Source organism: Esox lucius, chromosome 12 (genome assembly GCF_011004845.1).
Source record: "Esox lucius isolate fEsoLuc1 chromosome 12, fEsoLuc1.pri, whole genome shotgun sequence".
In the NCBI taxonomy this organism is placed as follows: Eukaryota; Metazoa; Chordata; class Actinopteri; order Esociformes; family Esocidae; genus Esox; species Esox lucius.
The window spans coordinates 6,341,402-6,357,228 of NC_047580.1; the positions used below are offsets into that span (position 1 = coordinate 6,341,402).

Sequence of the window (15,827 nt, forward strand, 5' to 3'; positions counted from 1 at the left end):
AGTTTATGTTTTAGTACTTGTATGTTAATAATTGAGAACACTTTTACATTGTTATATTAAAGGGGACTTTTATTTAGAAAATACATCGCATGGTCCTGTGACCCTAATGTAGTTAGCTTCACAATGTACTCTCACGCAAAGGAGAAGAGAAAATGGAAGGTTGTTTAGATTTCGTCTTCTTGCGTTAGGACACAACTGGATAACCCGTAAGATATTGTTTTCAAAGATTTAAGTTCGATTAACTCGTGAAATTAACGTATATCCTACAACAGCAATTATTTAGAGTCAGTCTAGCCAAAAGATTTTAGCTACAGAAGGGAAATTGGCACGAGGGGTAAGGCTCCTTGATCACCCTGGCCTATGCTGGTACTAGCCAGTGTATCTAGGCCAATAGCTACATAGTTAGCTTACCCAGCTAGCATTACGTTGTAATCGATAGTGTGTTGCAGTGTTACTTTTGTATTGGGAATGCTGGATGGTATGAAAGCTGGGTACAATCTGCTCGTTTACTTTTTTCCCTATACACTTGCTAGTTTTTTTTGTTATGCCGCTAACGTTCACTAACTAGCTAAATAACGTAGCACCATTGTATATGCCGCTTGGCTGTTTTCTAGTAGCTACCCAGTAGCTAGCTAGCTGGTTTGCAAAGTTAGCTACATCCTGTAGTTAATGCGTTATGCATTAACATCCCACGAGCTAGCAATATTGGTAATAACTCGTTAGGGGGAGGGGTGTCTCGTTTTGTTTTAGAGTGCATACTTTCGTTTAATTAGTCTATCACGTCAGTTAGGATGCCTGTTGGATATTTTAGTGACGCCAATGGGTAATCCCACACCACAGTAACTGCTATGCCGTACTGTAGTTGAAACGTTACGCCTTTGTTAATGGCAAACAATTTACATTTTAACCAGTTAAAATAGATTGCATTTGGATATAGATTAACATACTGTATAATGTTTTAAAACCATTTTATGAGAAACGTGGTAATGATTGTCCAATAATGGTCTGTGTGACTGACAGGTAACTTATACGCCGTGTCCTGTATTTCACTGGCTGTAAACATCTCCATAGAGGTCATCCAGCCTTGCCCGTCAGAAACGCGGTTGACTTGAAAACGTTAATTCCGGAAAAATTATGTAACTGTAGTTCACATTTTCCGAGTATTCCCAAATGCGAAATATGCGTTTGTACTCGAAACTTTTAGAAGTCTTTATGCAAAAGCATCTATTTAGCAAGGCATCACTTAAAATAAACAAGACCTTATTGTTGACTATAATTTGTTGTTTGGCTACTGTGGCTTAGCTAACTAGCATGAGACAAAAAAGGAGGTATATGCTCACCGGCCACTTTAGGTTCACCTATTTAGTTTTAGGTGGAACTACCCTTTGCCTCCATTTTCTTCAAGGTTGTACTAGGTGTCCGGAGATGCCCATCTGCATACCACTGAGTGGTTGATTATTTGAAGCTTTTCTGTTAGCTTGAAGAGTGGCAATTTTCCTCTGACCTCTTGTTGAGGTATTTTGGCCCACAGAACTGCTCACTGGATGTTTTTTTATCTATCTGTTAACTCGTTTGTGAAAATCCCAGGCGGTCAGCTGTTTCTAAAATGCTGTAACCATCACGTCTGGCACCAACAATCATACCACAGTCAAAGTCGCTTAAATAATTTGTCTTCATTGTTCTAATGTTTAGTTGAACAACAGCTAAACCTCTTGACCGTGTCTGCATTTTTTAATCAGTTGCAGCTATATAAGTCGCTGTTTAGATTTTTGCTTTAATGAGCCGATTTATTTAATAAAGTGGCCGGTTTGTGGAATTCAAAACTTGGTTTGTAATTCAAAAAAAGTTCCAATGCAGCATTTGGGATAATGGGTGCATTGTGACATGGACTAATTTCTGAATCAATGCAACATTGTTTTCCATGCCATCTAGCACCTCATCCTGATCAGGAATATGGTACTGTACTTGCTGAACTCAATGCAGATGTTTGCAACAACGCAAGGTCGGTTCTGCTGACAACGGGTATCAGTACAGTTGTGAAACTTTGAACTTCAGTAAGTTTATAAAATTCTCTTCCATACTGTTGAATCTAAAAACAATCTATTAGTCTATTCATGATATTTGTCAGCATTTCTGATTGGTTTTATTTTTGTTACCTAAAGTAATGGTGAAATGGCAACACGGTTAGGTCCATGTTATTTAAAAAGAAAAAAACACCATTTTACAGGGAGGGTCTGCTTGCAAGCTAGATTAAAAAATACATGTGTCAAAGTCCAGCAGAAGTGCCTTTTCTGGATATGTAGGAAATATTTTTACAAGCAGAGCAGAGGTGGGTCTAGAACAGAGCCTTGTTTGGGAATTCTTTGTGATAATGCATTCCCTTAGATGCAGTGCAGCAAGAAATGCACCCCACGGAAATGTTGTTTTTAAATAGTTGTAGATTTTAATTGGCTGACCTGTCGTTATATTTCTTGTTTGGTTCTTCAGTTGCTTTGATATTCTGTTTGAAGCTCTAATTTAATTAAATTTCTATTATATTGGTATTTGATCTTAATTTTAACACCCAAATGATAAAGTAATATAGTTTGATCAAAACATAGTTATTATGCCCTTTAAACAAACAGGCAAATTATTAGAAACTTATTAAAGCAACTTGTAACTTTGAGGGTTCAGTCTTACATAAGATCAGAAACTTGGTTTGGTCTTAACCATACATTCACCAACTGACATAGTGTAATATTACACTATGTGTAAATCTCAAGCATCAGGTTGTCATGTGCACTTCATGGGGAGAGGAAGCACAGTGGCTGGCCAGCAGATACGTAGTGTGTGCTTGGCTTAGCTGACGACCTTTTCTACGTTCTTCTCACTTGGACTAACTAGCCACCTATTAGAAACAACGGCTTTGGGACAATCTTGGTTTAGTTATAAGTTTGGGATACATTTGGTAAAGAACAGAAGAGCTCTGCAATGTTTTTCAATGCCCAATACCCATGAGTCTGAAGGGCTAACAGAACCAATTCCATAGAATTCCATTGTCTGACCAGATAATCTACAATGAAGAAAATGCGAGAGTGGACCAAAGTCTCTTAACATACCCAGGGTAACATCAAGGGATACTACTCTCACCGACTATGTACATTGGTCAGCTGTCACAGCAACTTTAAAAAGGTCAGGAATGAAGAAGCATCTGCTCTCAACGACAAAAAAATATTTACCCGCTCAGGAGAAGTTTGTTAGACAACACCAGGAGTCCTATCCATTGTGTTTGCACGCAAAGTTGGCATTTAAAAGATAAAAATACTTGACCTGTCTGTTTTCTCTACCCCACAAACTTTAGAACCAGGGTTCTCCAACAGCTCAATTTCAAGCTACTCTAGGTAACAGCCTATTCATGACTAGCTCACAAAATAATTCTGAGGGTACATTGTGTTTTTAGTTTTCCACCACACACTGTTATAAACAAATCTCAACAGTATTGGGCACTGCAAGCTCCCAGCTACTATCTACTAAATCCCAAATTGGCATTTTCTATGGTATGTGCAATTTTTTGTTGGCAGTTGCTAAATGACAGCAGTGCCTTGTGAACTTATAGAAATACTTAATTCGGAATACGCAATTCGGCTACAGAATCATCCAAAGCACATTTGAAAGGGGCCACATAATTTACAGTTTACATTGGCATGTGCCCATAGATGTACTGAGAGAGGATTGTGGACTGGAATTAAGAGATGTGTGCACAGCAACTGTCTGTCTTTTTAATAGCCTACTTTCAATGTCAACGTCTTTCATATAGGCTACTTTAGGTAGTCTATATGAAATAAACATGTAGTTAAACAGAAATAACACTAGACAAATACTTATTGCATTTTCTTCAACCTCACTAATGATTTAAAGTGTAGCCCATTTTTGCATTAATTTTATAATGTGATGTCATGGTATATTAGCACGTTACATTTTACAAATTATATGCGTAAGAGCCGAATGACCTGCCTCTTATGTAAACAGTCTCTCTGAAAAGCCTAGGAATGTCATTCACTCAGTAACAAACTGCATATTGAACCTAGGCCTGCCAAAGGGTATCAAACTGAATAATCAAGATAAATTACAGTCCAATCACCACTCATTTACTTTGTGCATCCCACATCTAGCTCTAATACAAGAGAATCAAGGCTTTAAAAAAAAAAAAGACAGTGGCCCTCATTTATCATTCTTGCGTAGAAACGGGCGTATATGTTGGCGTAAGATTTTGCTTACACTCCTCTCATCGCCTGATTTATGAAACTGTGCGTACCTTTAAAATCCAGGTGTACGCAATACCTGCCCTTTATAAATGCCGCGGCTGAAAACGATCGTCGTTAGAATAACATGCCCCTATATATTCAAGTCTCCGCTTCCCCCACGCCCTCATTTTACGCCATGGACACACGGAAGACGGCAAAAAAGAGAAACTTCTCTGACGTGGAGATTGAGACGATCACCAGGGAGATAGAAAGAAATAAAATTGTTTCATTTGGCAGTTTAAAAAGCGGAATAAAAGATGATGATGTGATGTGGAGTACCATTCATTCACATAAATAATTGCATGACAATTTGTAATATTCGTCTTATTAGTTTATGATATTTATTATTAATTACGTTTATTGTTATTTAGAAGAAGAATGTCGTTATTATTATTATTTCTATTATTATTTAAAAGAAGAAGAATGTCATTTTTATTATTTTGTCAGTCTTAATTATATTTTGGTCATTAAAAGCCTTTTATTACTGAACCCAGTCCGTGCGCAACTGCCGGGCCTAACCCTGAAACGTCATGTAAAGCGCACAGGCTCGCATCTGAAGGAATACATATAAATCAAATGCTTTGGTAAAGTCACACAAATAAACATCGAAGTCCATGTTGCACAAAAATAAACACTGAAGTTTGTAATTATTATGTTATTGTTTTTTTACAGTGTGTCATAATATATCATATCTTTTAGTTTGTCAGTGCGTTAGGATTTATTTTCCTGCGCATTTCCGCACTAACTCAAAACGTGCGTACACCACCTCCTGAGCTGGCGTATGATTTGAGAGTGCCGTACGCCAACGTCCATATTGATAAATCTCAAAGTCACCGTGGTTTTGGGTGTACGCCAGGTGTACGCTGGAAATTTGGTATGCGCACTTTTGATAAATGAGGGCCAGTGTGTATATGTGGGCACAATGGAACACAGCTTGAGTGGAATGTGGGGTGCATGGAAATGTTAAAGTAGCATTAATCTTTCCCGCTTCAATTTCACTCTGGTAATGTGAATCCATGAGCCTTGGTGGTGCTCTGTTAGCATTTCTTCCAACAACATGCACTTAATAATATATGGGGCAAATTGTAGCAGAGTGTGAAAATGGATGTTTGGTCTCCGAGAGAGGTGCGCAAGACCTCTGTGGGAATTTCAACCACTCACCTCTGCTCACTAACTCTGCCCTGAGCTTTGGGTGGCCGCACTCAGAGACCGCAGTCGTGTACTACAAAAAATAGTGTGACCCGCAGCAACAACCACCCTTCGCAGAGCAACTTTTGGTTCAACATTACTTAAGGATGTGAAAGCTAGGGTCTTGAAAACTTTTGTCAAATTCAGCATACAGCGATCAGTGGTCTTTATGTTGCGCATGATCACACTTTTCAATGGCAGTTTTTAGACATTTATTTTTTGGGCAAGAATCTGTGGTGAAGAATTTAATTGTGTAGTTTGCCTTGTGGACAAGGCATGTGATACTTGAAAGAACAGTGTCAACAAATGAACCAACATATTGTCCTTTAATAACACCTGCTGGCATTGCTGCTACAGTCAGTGAGCTCAGAAATCATGGAAGAACTACAAAACTGCTAGCTAATCACTCAGTGGTGTCTTCCTTTTAGATGTCCTTATTGTGTCACTTTTCCCAGAAAACAATCCATTCTGTTCCAATACAAAATGTAATTTGTTGATTATACTGTCGTTCCAAAATGCTACTCTAATACAGTAGTTGTAAAACCTCTCCTGGTCACCCCCCATATGTTCCATGTTTTTGATGTATCCCAGAGCTAGCGCACCTAAATCAAATTGTCGACAAAACATTTCTCTGCTGCTTTTTTCAGGTGAGCTAATTCAGAGACTATGTGAGCAGACCGTTGGGTCCACAGGAGTGGTTTGAGAACTGCTTCTGATATGTTTTAATGGTATATGCCTACTCTCCATATTTCAAATGTCTGGTCCACTGCCGGCTGAAATGCCTTGATTTTACTACCCAGTAGAATTCCTTTTCTTTCCAACTAAGACGGAATAAGATCATTAAAATGATTGAAAAGCTTAAATATAAGTTAAAGATGAGAAATTATAACCTGGAAATGTATTTATATTAATCTTTAAGCCTTCTGAAGAGCTAGAATGTCTTGATGGTTCTCCACTGCCATTGATACACCCCATTCGCAGGTGTCTAGGCATGCTGTGTGTCGGAGACATGGAGACTGTTAGAATAGACAGGTCGATTCCTCTGGCCAGTAATATGTATATACATTACAACTTCACACTGCTGCTATTGAAGTATGCATTCCATTTAGGCAACACCGGCCATCATGATGTGCCATTTTCTGTTGGAATATAACTAATATATTTTATATTGAATTACAAAAACAATTTAATGAACAGCTTAGGCTAGTAATTTGGTCGTAATCTTTCTTTGCAAGCCTGTGTGTTTACACAAACTATGACCTGTAATGCATTGTATTGTATCACCTCAATTTAAATGTTGACTCTAGTAGGACAATATGAACTGCATTTTACTGCTGAAATGCAACAGTTGTGAACAGGGCAGTATTACTTTGAGACAACCTTAATTCATTCAGCCTTTATTGGGGAAGAGCCTTTGGGGTAGCCTGAGTACCTTATTTTATTGCTTATATTTCACTCCCTGTACACAGTATTGTAGTTATAAATGTAAATCTTCTATATTAAGTTAAATTGTCCAGGGAGTGTTCACGATCTGTTATTGTTTGGGAGAATAAGGTGTGTAAATTTTTGGTTTCTAATTTAATCTCTGATAAACTATCAGCAGAACTGTGACTTTCTTTCCTAAAACCAGTCTCCGACCCTATTCCTTATTGTCAGGGCTCTAAGTTTACAAGTTTCTTCACACATTCATTTTCAACAGATCAGATTTATAACATGAAACGTCCTTATGTCTTGCGGGAAATATATCAGTCTTAATTTTTTTGCGTGCAAATTTCCAAAAGGAGCACACCGACATTTAATGTTAATATTGAAGAAAAAGACAACTGGAACAATGTCCTTTCGACAGACAACAGTGGAGTGGTTTCATATCAAGGCATGAAAAGAAAAACCCTGTGTTTTGAATAAAATAATCCTGCATCGTCTTTAAAACATGGTGGCTTTTACAATAATGCATTTCCCTTCGCAATGTTCCAAAGACCAAAGTAACAAAATGAAGAGCAAATCACAGAACACAAAAAATGCAGAAGGCTAGAGAATAATGTACAGCATAATACATACACTTCAAAAGCCTCTCAACAAGTGGGACCTGATTTAAAATGTTTGCCATGTAGATCAGCAACACCCCAAATGTGAGGGATAGCAAAGGCCCTGTTGCACATGTTAGAAACCAGTTTGTGGATATGTAGGGAGCGGACCTAGCAAGGGGGCTGTAGGAACTGAGAGGTTGTAGGGGGCAGAGTAATGTAGAACCTTTTAAGGGGCTATTCACCATAGCACAGCTACTTGGTGTACTAGTTACTAATGTTAGCAATGATACATTTGTGCCATAAAAACACAAGATGTCCTCAACACAATCTTGACAAGCATATTTTATTTTAAATTCCAGTATAATCAACGTCCTCTGTTGGTCTTTTCATAAAATATCACACATTTCAGAATTCATAGCAAATGTAGATACCTCCTCCCTTCCAAAATGGTGATCTGAGAATACAATAATTTATAGAAGATGAAAAAGACACTTAAACAATATATATATATATTTAAACGCCATCATTTGATCATGCCCATGTGGTGTACTGTGCATGACTATATTAATTACAAGCAAACGAAGAAAGGTGCTCTTCATTTTGTTTGCTTATTGCCAGTAATGCAACCATAAGTAACTACAACAGATCTCACTGGTAAACACCATGTTTGCAGTTAACCCACTTATACACTATACCAACAATCAATAACATCAAACACACATTAACCAATTGGAATTACCGCTTCAGTTCATAGTCTTCATTTTGACGAGCCAATTTGCAGTTGGCAGAAACGTGAACATTAACATGGATTTACCAGTAGAAATAAGAGTTTGTTCATCAAAGGTAGCCACCAAATGCCTTGATGACAGTTTTGCACACTTAATATTCTCTCAACCAGCTTCATGAAGTAGTCACCTGGAATGCTTTTCCAAAAGTCTTATAAGACATCCCACATATGCTTTGCATTTGTGGCCAGCTTTTCTTCCACTCTGCGGTTGAACTCATTCAAAATCATCTCTATTGGGTTGAGGTCAGGTGTTTGTGTAGAACAAGTCATCCAGTGGAGCACTCCATCACTCTCCTTGGTCAAATACCCCTTGTACAGCCTGGAGGTATGTTTTGCATCATTGACCTGTTGATAGTCCCATTAAGCACAAACCAGATGGGTTGGCGTATTGCTGCAGAATTCTCTGGTAGCCATGCTTGTTGAGTGTGCCTTGAATTCTAAATAAATCACAGACTGTCACCACCAAAGCACCATCACACCTCAGCTATGCTTCAGGGTGGAAACCACACATGCAGAAATCATCTGTTCACCCACTGCATCTCACAAAGACAGTGGTTGGAACAAAAAATCTCTATTTTGGACTTGTCAGACCAAAGGACAGATTTCTATCGGTGTAATTTCCATTTCTTCTATGTCTGCAGCCATGCAAGTCTCTTATTGGTGTAGTGCTTTCTTTGCAGCAAATTGACCATAAAGGAGTGATTAACCCTGTCTCCTCTGAACAGTAGATGTTGAGATGTGTCTTACTTCACTCTGAAGTATTTATTTGGGCTGCAGTTAATTGCAGAAGCTGATGACTCTAATGAACTTATCCTCTGCATCAGAGGTAATTCTGGTGTTTCCTTTCCTCTGGCAGTCCTCATTAGAGCAATTTTTGTGAATGCACTTGGAGAAATGTTCCAGATTGACACGTCTCAAAGTAATGATGGACTGTCGTTCCTCTTTGGTTATTTGAACTGTTCTTGTCATAGTATGGACTAAACATTACAGACAGTGATTTGATGTCTTCATTGTAGATGATGCAGTTGTGCAAGATCCATTTCATATCCACCAAGAAGGCTTCCGTACATTTTCTTTTACAAATGAAATATACAAATAAACGTATTAACATTAGGGAACATCATTTTGGGTTCAACAGAATTCAGTTTTTGCAAGTAGTCGCTCTAGATATGAGCATCATTATTCACTCTAGGTGTTTCCTGATCAGTGTTTCCCAATCCTGGTCCTGGAGACCCAGGTGTGTGAGTGCTAGGGCAAAAACAAAAACGTGCACCCCTTCGGGTCCCAAGACCAGGATTGGGAAACACTGCGCTAAATAAAAGGGTTTGAGAATCTGACTGAAATGTACATTTGAATTCATTCCTGTGGTGGTTTTCATGAGAGAAAGTTTCACCATCGTGCCTTAGGGTTTTTGCAATTGCACTTTTCAAAGTTTTATGATTTAAAGCAGTGTTTCTCAACCCTGCCTTGGGCACCCCCCTGCCCTGCATGTTTTAGATCTCTCCCTGCTCTACCACACCTGATTCAAATGATCAGCTCATGATCAAGTCCTTCATGAGCTACAGTGGGGAGAAAAGTATTTGATACACTGCCGGTTTTCCCACTTACAAAGCATGTATTTATATCATAGGTACTCTTCAAAACAAAAATCCAGAAAATCTAATTTTTAAGTAATTAATTTACATTTTATTAGATGACAGGTATTTGATACATCAGAAAAGCAGAACTTAATATTTGGTACAGAAACCTTTGTTTGCAATTACAGAGATCATACGTTTCCTGTAGTTCTTGACCAGGTTTGCACACACTGCAGCAGGGATTTTGGCCCACTCCTCCATACAGACCTTCTCCAGATCCTTCAGGTTTCGGGGCTGTCGCTGGGCAATACGGACTTTCAGCTCCCTCCAAAGATTTTCTATTGGGTTCAGGCCTGGAGACTGGCTAGGCCACTCCAGGACCTTGAGATGCTTCTTACGGCGCCACTCCTTAGATGCCCTGGCTGTGTGTTTCAGGTTGTTGTCATACTGGAAGACCCAGCCACCACCCATCTTCAATGCTATTACTGAGGGAAGGAGGTTGTTGGCCAAGATCTCGCGATACATGGCCCCATCCATCCTCCCCTCAATACGGTGCAGTCGTCCTGTCCCCTTTGCAGAAAAGCATTATGTGTCCACTTCCATGTTTCCACCTCCATGGGATGGTGTTCTGAGGGTTGTACACATCCTTCTTCTTCCTCCAAACACGGCGAGTGGAGTTTAGACCAAAAAGCTCTATTTTTGTCTCATCAGACCACATGACCTTCTCCCATTCCTCCTCTGGATCATTCAGATGGTCATTGGCACACTTCAGACGGGCCTGGACATGCACTGGCTTGAGCAGAATGCAAATTAATTATAAAAAAATCATACAATGAGATTTTCTGGATTTCTGTTTTAGATTCCGTCACTCAGAGTTGAACAGTACCTATGATAAAAATGACAGACTTCTACATGCTTTGTAAGTGGGAAAACCTGCAAAATCGGCAGGTTATCAAATACTTGTTCTCCCCACTGTAAGTAGCCTGCCCCTTTAGTAAAATCTGTATTTTGCAGTTTTTAATTTTGCTGGAAAGTGTTCTGCTCAACCTGCCAATGTGATTTCTGGATTTTTGTTTTCGATTCTGTCTCTCACAGTGGAAGTGTACCTATGATTACAGACCTCTACATGCTTTGTAAGTAGGAAAACCTGCAAAATCGGCACTGTAACAAATACTTGTTCTCCCCACTGTACATCAGGTATGTTGGGGCAGGGAGAGATGTAAAACATGCAGGGCAGGGGGGCATCCAAGAGCAGGGTTGAGAAAAACTTTTAAAGGGATGATGAACTGTAATTTCTCTTGGCTGTTTATGCATCATATGGACTGCTAGAGTACATAAATAACGATGGACTTCCTACCTTGTCACCCTCTGTATACCCAGCATAACGCATTAAGAAGGAAAGAATTGTCACAAATTAACTTAAAAATGCTTACGTGTTAATTGGAATACATTCCCAGTGACTGCCAATTAGTGGTGTCTGGTTTGATTCCTAGGCAGGACTCTAGAGGCCCGGTGTCCATTGGAGTAGGTGATGCCATGCTCCAACTCAAAAGGGGCTCTTCTCCCTCCTCGCCCACTTTTTTTTACTCTGGGACGGGGCTTAATCTGTATCTACGAAACCAGCCTGTTAAGGTTTGGAAGTACCTAGTCAATGGCCTAACATGAAGCTAATAGAAAGGTTTTAGCAAGACTTAAAGGGAGTAGTTCATGCAACAAAAATGTTGTTGAGTGACTGAGTGGCATATAATCCTTCGTCAGGGATGTGAGAAACTGAAGTAGTGTAGTTTAGTTGCAGTCATTCTGCAAGTCCAGTGTTTTTTCACTCCGGTTACTTTTCAGTAGGTGGTTACATATCTGAAAATAATTAGTGGCATGTTTAAAAAAAAAACTGAAATTCGATCAGTACATTTTCCCTGCTCTGTAAATTGCATAAGATTTGACATCCGTTTCATTTGTTTTGACAGTTTACTATGGAGGGCTTTTTGGATATCAATGAGATCCTGGATCTCACCGGCACTGATTCAGGTATGACTGTTCATTTTAGTACTATTGGAATCGTTTAACCATTAGCTGTCCAAACAGTGGTAGGTGTTATGTTTTCTATCATTAAACCTTTTTTCTGTCCATGCTCTTCCTGGTGTAGAGGAGCAGAGAGGAGGTGTTGATGATGATGAGGTAGAGCAGCATGTGGAAGGAGCAGAGAGGAGTGCTAGGCCAACCATCAACGAGTTCAAAAAGACCTGGGGCTTCAGGCGTACCACGGTTGCCAGAAGAGAGTTTGTGGGATTAGATGAGATTGAATATCCAGAATCTCCGCCCCTACCTACACGTCGGGGCAGAGGCCGACCAACCAAGACCTATTCAAGACGTGGCCGTGGAGGGAGAAGAAGTGGCCCTTCTGAGCTGGAGAACTCAGAGATGGCGTCATCTACTCCTGTGGACACAGAGCCTTCTTCAGGAGCTGTAGAATCCTGCCCAGGTGTCAAACTAGACCCCACCTCTTGGCAGGACTTCGGCTCTGCATTTGGCACCGCGTTTTCTTTACTTGGGGAGAAGGACGATGATATGCCCATGCCTACCCCTGTTCAAACTATGCCCACCCATGCCCAATTTATGCCCGCCCCTGTCCAAATCATGTCTGACCATACCACGCCTGACCAAATCACACCTGACCAAACCACACCTGCTCAAACCACGCACGCCCAAACTATGCCCGCCCCTGCCCAACCTATATCGGCTCCTCCCACTAGCTGTGAGGTTAGTGGGGCAGTGGAATCTCTCTCTAGTGTGGAGGAGGACAGTGATGAGTTGACCCTGAAGCAGCTCCAGGAGCGGCTGATCTCTAAGGGTAGGGGAGAGGCCCGAGGCAAAGGGGTCAGAGGGCGGGGCAGGGCTAGGGGGAGGGGACGAGGGAGAGGTAGAGGACGAGGGAGAGGTAGGGGGCGTGGGAGGGGGAGGGGAGTAGACCCTGAGTCAAGCACTGCTGATGAAGAAGAGGTGATTTTTGTGAATGAGTTGGAACTGCCGCAGGTGCTCACAGAGAGGGAGAGGAGTCCTGAGGAGGTTCAGGTGGAGCCTCAAAGCCCCTCTCCTTCTCAACATTCCAGCACAGACTCAATGCCTCCTCTGGAGTCCGATCCAGAGCCAGAGCCAACAGAAGAAAAACCCAACCCAAACAGTCATGATCGCATAACCGAGATAGAGAATGACGAAGTGGTAGAGGAGGAGAAGGACGAAATCCCGGAGGAGAGGATCGAGGAAGAAAAGTCTGAGTATTCTAGTATATCAGACAGTGAAGGCTACAACCCTCATGCTCTTTACTGCATCTGTCGGCAGAGACACAACAAGAGGTATGTATCCAGCAGTGCCAGGGGTGCCTCTACAAGCAGGCCGGGTGTTGTCAGTACGCCATCACCACATCTCAGTTCATTCCCTCTGCCACAGCCATCAATTTCTCTGTTTTGTCTGTGATTGTAGATTTGTTGTTCTTTTGTTGACATTATGTTGCTCCTCTGATTGCCTCTCCAGGTTCATGATCTCCTGTGACAGTTGTCAGGAGTGGTTCCATGGCGACTGTGTCGGTGTCAGCGAGATGCAGGGACGCAAGCTAGAGAGGAGCGGACGGGACTGGATCTGTCCCAACTGTCCTAACAACAGCCAGAGTCAGGCGGACCCCGAGCCGAGCCAACCTGACTGTCTAACACTGCCTTCCTCTGGGCAGGTGGAGAGAGTCCATGAGGAGCAGGCCAGTGAGGTGAGAACAGGAAGGAGAAAAAAAGTAGTTTTGCGAATAAGCATGCTTGAAAATTCTAGTTTGGGGTATTATATGGTTTATACGACTCAAATGGATAACATTTTACCAGGATGTTTTAGATGCGTGTTTAAGATGTTCTAGGCTGACTTGCTTGAGTCTGGTCCTAGGAAGTTGTGGTGCCTGAGGTGGTTGCTGTGAAGGAGACGGAAAGTTCTCTGCCCCAGTGCATCGGCCCAGGTTGCAGTAAGCATGCCCTGCCCGACTCTGTTTACTGTGGTACAGACTGCATCCTTCAGCATGCGGCTGTCACTATGAAGACCCTCTCAGACTCCAAAGAAGCCAAAACGAAGCAACGCCCGCAGAAGAAAGTAGCAGCTAAATCTGTCTCTAAGGTAACCAATGGCTCAAGATGGGTTGTTCTGGTTCTACTGTGCATGGGTGTTTTCTTTTTTGGTAATTGCTTTTTTCTTGTTTCTTTTCTGCATGTTGTCCTTGTTGTTTAACATTTGCTTTTGTTGGTGTACGTATGCTGAGGTTTACCTTTGAAACTGATTAACCTGACACTTTGATACACTCACATAATAGTATTAGTTAATTGAGCCCAAAATGAGCCGACGTTGACCTGTGTGAATATTTCGACCTCAGGGTCAGAGGTCGGCTAGGATTCTCCGGAAGGAGTCGATGGAATGTCCCGAAGAAGAGCAGGGTGATGAAGAGAAGGATGCCGAAGCAGTTGAGGACAAGGGAGCGGACTCGTCTACACCTCCCTTACCCTGCGCCCCTAGTCTCACTGCAGTACAGGCTGCACCCGTAGAGTCCTCCATGTTATACCAGTCCAGTATGTATCACTCACAGCACACACATATCCAACACATACTGAACCCTCCACTGTCTACTCAGTTGGTATTCATCACACACTAGCTGTAACGGCACCTCGACCGCCACACACTTCAGGTGTAGGGAGACAAGGTTATTTGCAGGGGTCAGCAGCAATGGGTAAGTGTACACATTTTGGCAACTTTTGTTATAAAATGTTTTCCTTCAGCTTGGATTAGGAAACATTCTAAAAGAAACCATTCAAATAAAATGTCCTCCATTCCCAAATAGGACAGGAATGTTAAGAATAGATCGGTTCAGTGACACTTCTTCAATTCCAAGAAAGGTTTTACAGTCGAATAGTAGTTGCTAATGTTTTTCAACAAATAAGAAAACCAGTACATTAGCAGATTAACAGCCTTCAAAGGCAACCAAATAATTCTAAAAAGTTAAAGGTGAGTTAGCCATAAAAATACTAGGAATTACACATTCACATGATTACGCATGCTCAGTTTTTGCAGGATATTCATTGGATGTATAAAATAATAACATAAATAGGATACATAGGTTCAGGTAGAACTCCCAAATTGATGGAAAGCGCTTAACAATTCACTCTGATACATGAATAATTCTCAGCCATTAGAAAACAAACATTACCTCTGAATCCATGAAAATGAATGCTCACTAACTTTGGTTCAAACACAAGGCCTCACGTCCTCCAGTAGTGCCTGGTATGACAATCTGACTAGTCCAACACTGGATGGAACAAACCGTTTCAATGCGGACAATGGTACATCTTCTGCCTAAAATAGCAGAATGAAAGACACAAACCAGAACACTTGACCTTTTGAAGGAACTGGTTTGAAATATTTGTGCAGTAGATTTCCAACTGAGACTGGGGATAGAAAATTAGATATTAAATCATCATGCCTATGATTCGACCAGTAATTTGCAATGTATCACATACTGGCATTTGCTTTGGTTTGTTTTGAATCCCTGGGTAAGACTTCAAGCTGCCACTTTCTCAAAACCTGCTCATTTTGGGTAGACTCATCTATAGCTAGTTCGGTTAGATTAAGGCCGCAATGCAAAAGTCTTCCATTTTCTCTTAATCGGAGCTGTTGAAACACTTCCTGGTAGGCATCCCCAAAATGTCTTTCACGGTACCCATGTCTTCATATCAGTGTTCGTGAGGGAGAGTGGACAAGGAGAACACTCCCACACTGGAACATTTTGGAATGACCAATTTAGAATCTTCAACCAGCTGCAGTGTCACTCCCACAGACACACACACACACACACACCGGGCATCAACACAGACTACATTCAGAACAGTACTCGTGCAGAAGATGTGACGACGAGGGAGGAAGCCATTCTAGGCATTTGTTGTGCATC

The 15,827-nt window shown here is 41.1% G+C and overlaps 1 protein-coding gene across 6 annotated transcripts in view; it reads left to right on the plus strand.

Moving 5' to 3' along the window:
* Window positions 1-118: 118 nt before the first annotated feature.
* The window catches only part of LOC105014012 (death-inducer obliterator 1), a 42,624-nt gene continuing 26,915 nt past the window's right edge, over window positions 119-15,827 (plus strand). For 4 of the 6 annotated variants that reach the window (XM_013136555.4, XM_013136559.4, XM_034296101.1 and 1 more), the window contains exons 1-6: window positions 119-206; window positions 11,827-11,887; window positions 12,006-13,212; window positions 13,391-13,616; window positions 13,784-14,008; window positions 14,262-14,454. In XM_013136555.4, the coding sequence (XP_012992009.3) occupies window positions 11,833-11,887; window positions 12,006-13,212; window positions 13,391-13,616; window positions 13,784-14,008; window positions 14,262-14,454 (1,906 nt within the window). In that variant the 5' untranslated portion in view covers window positions 119-206; window positions 11,827-11,832. The other 2 variants (XM_020051720.3, XM_013136557.4) reach the window with 2 other exon arrangements.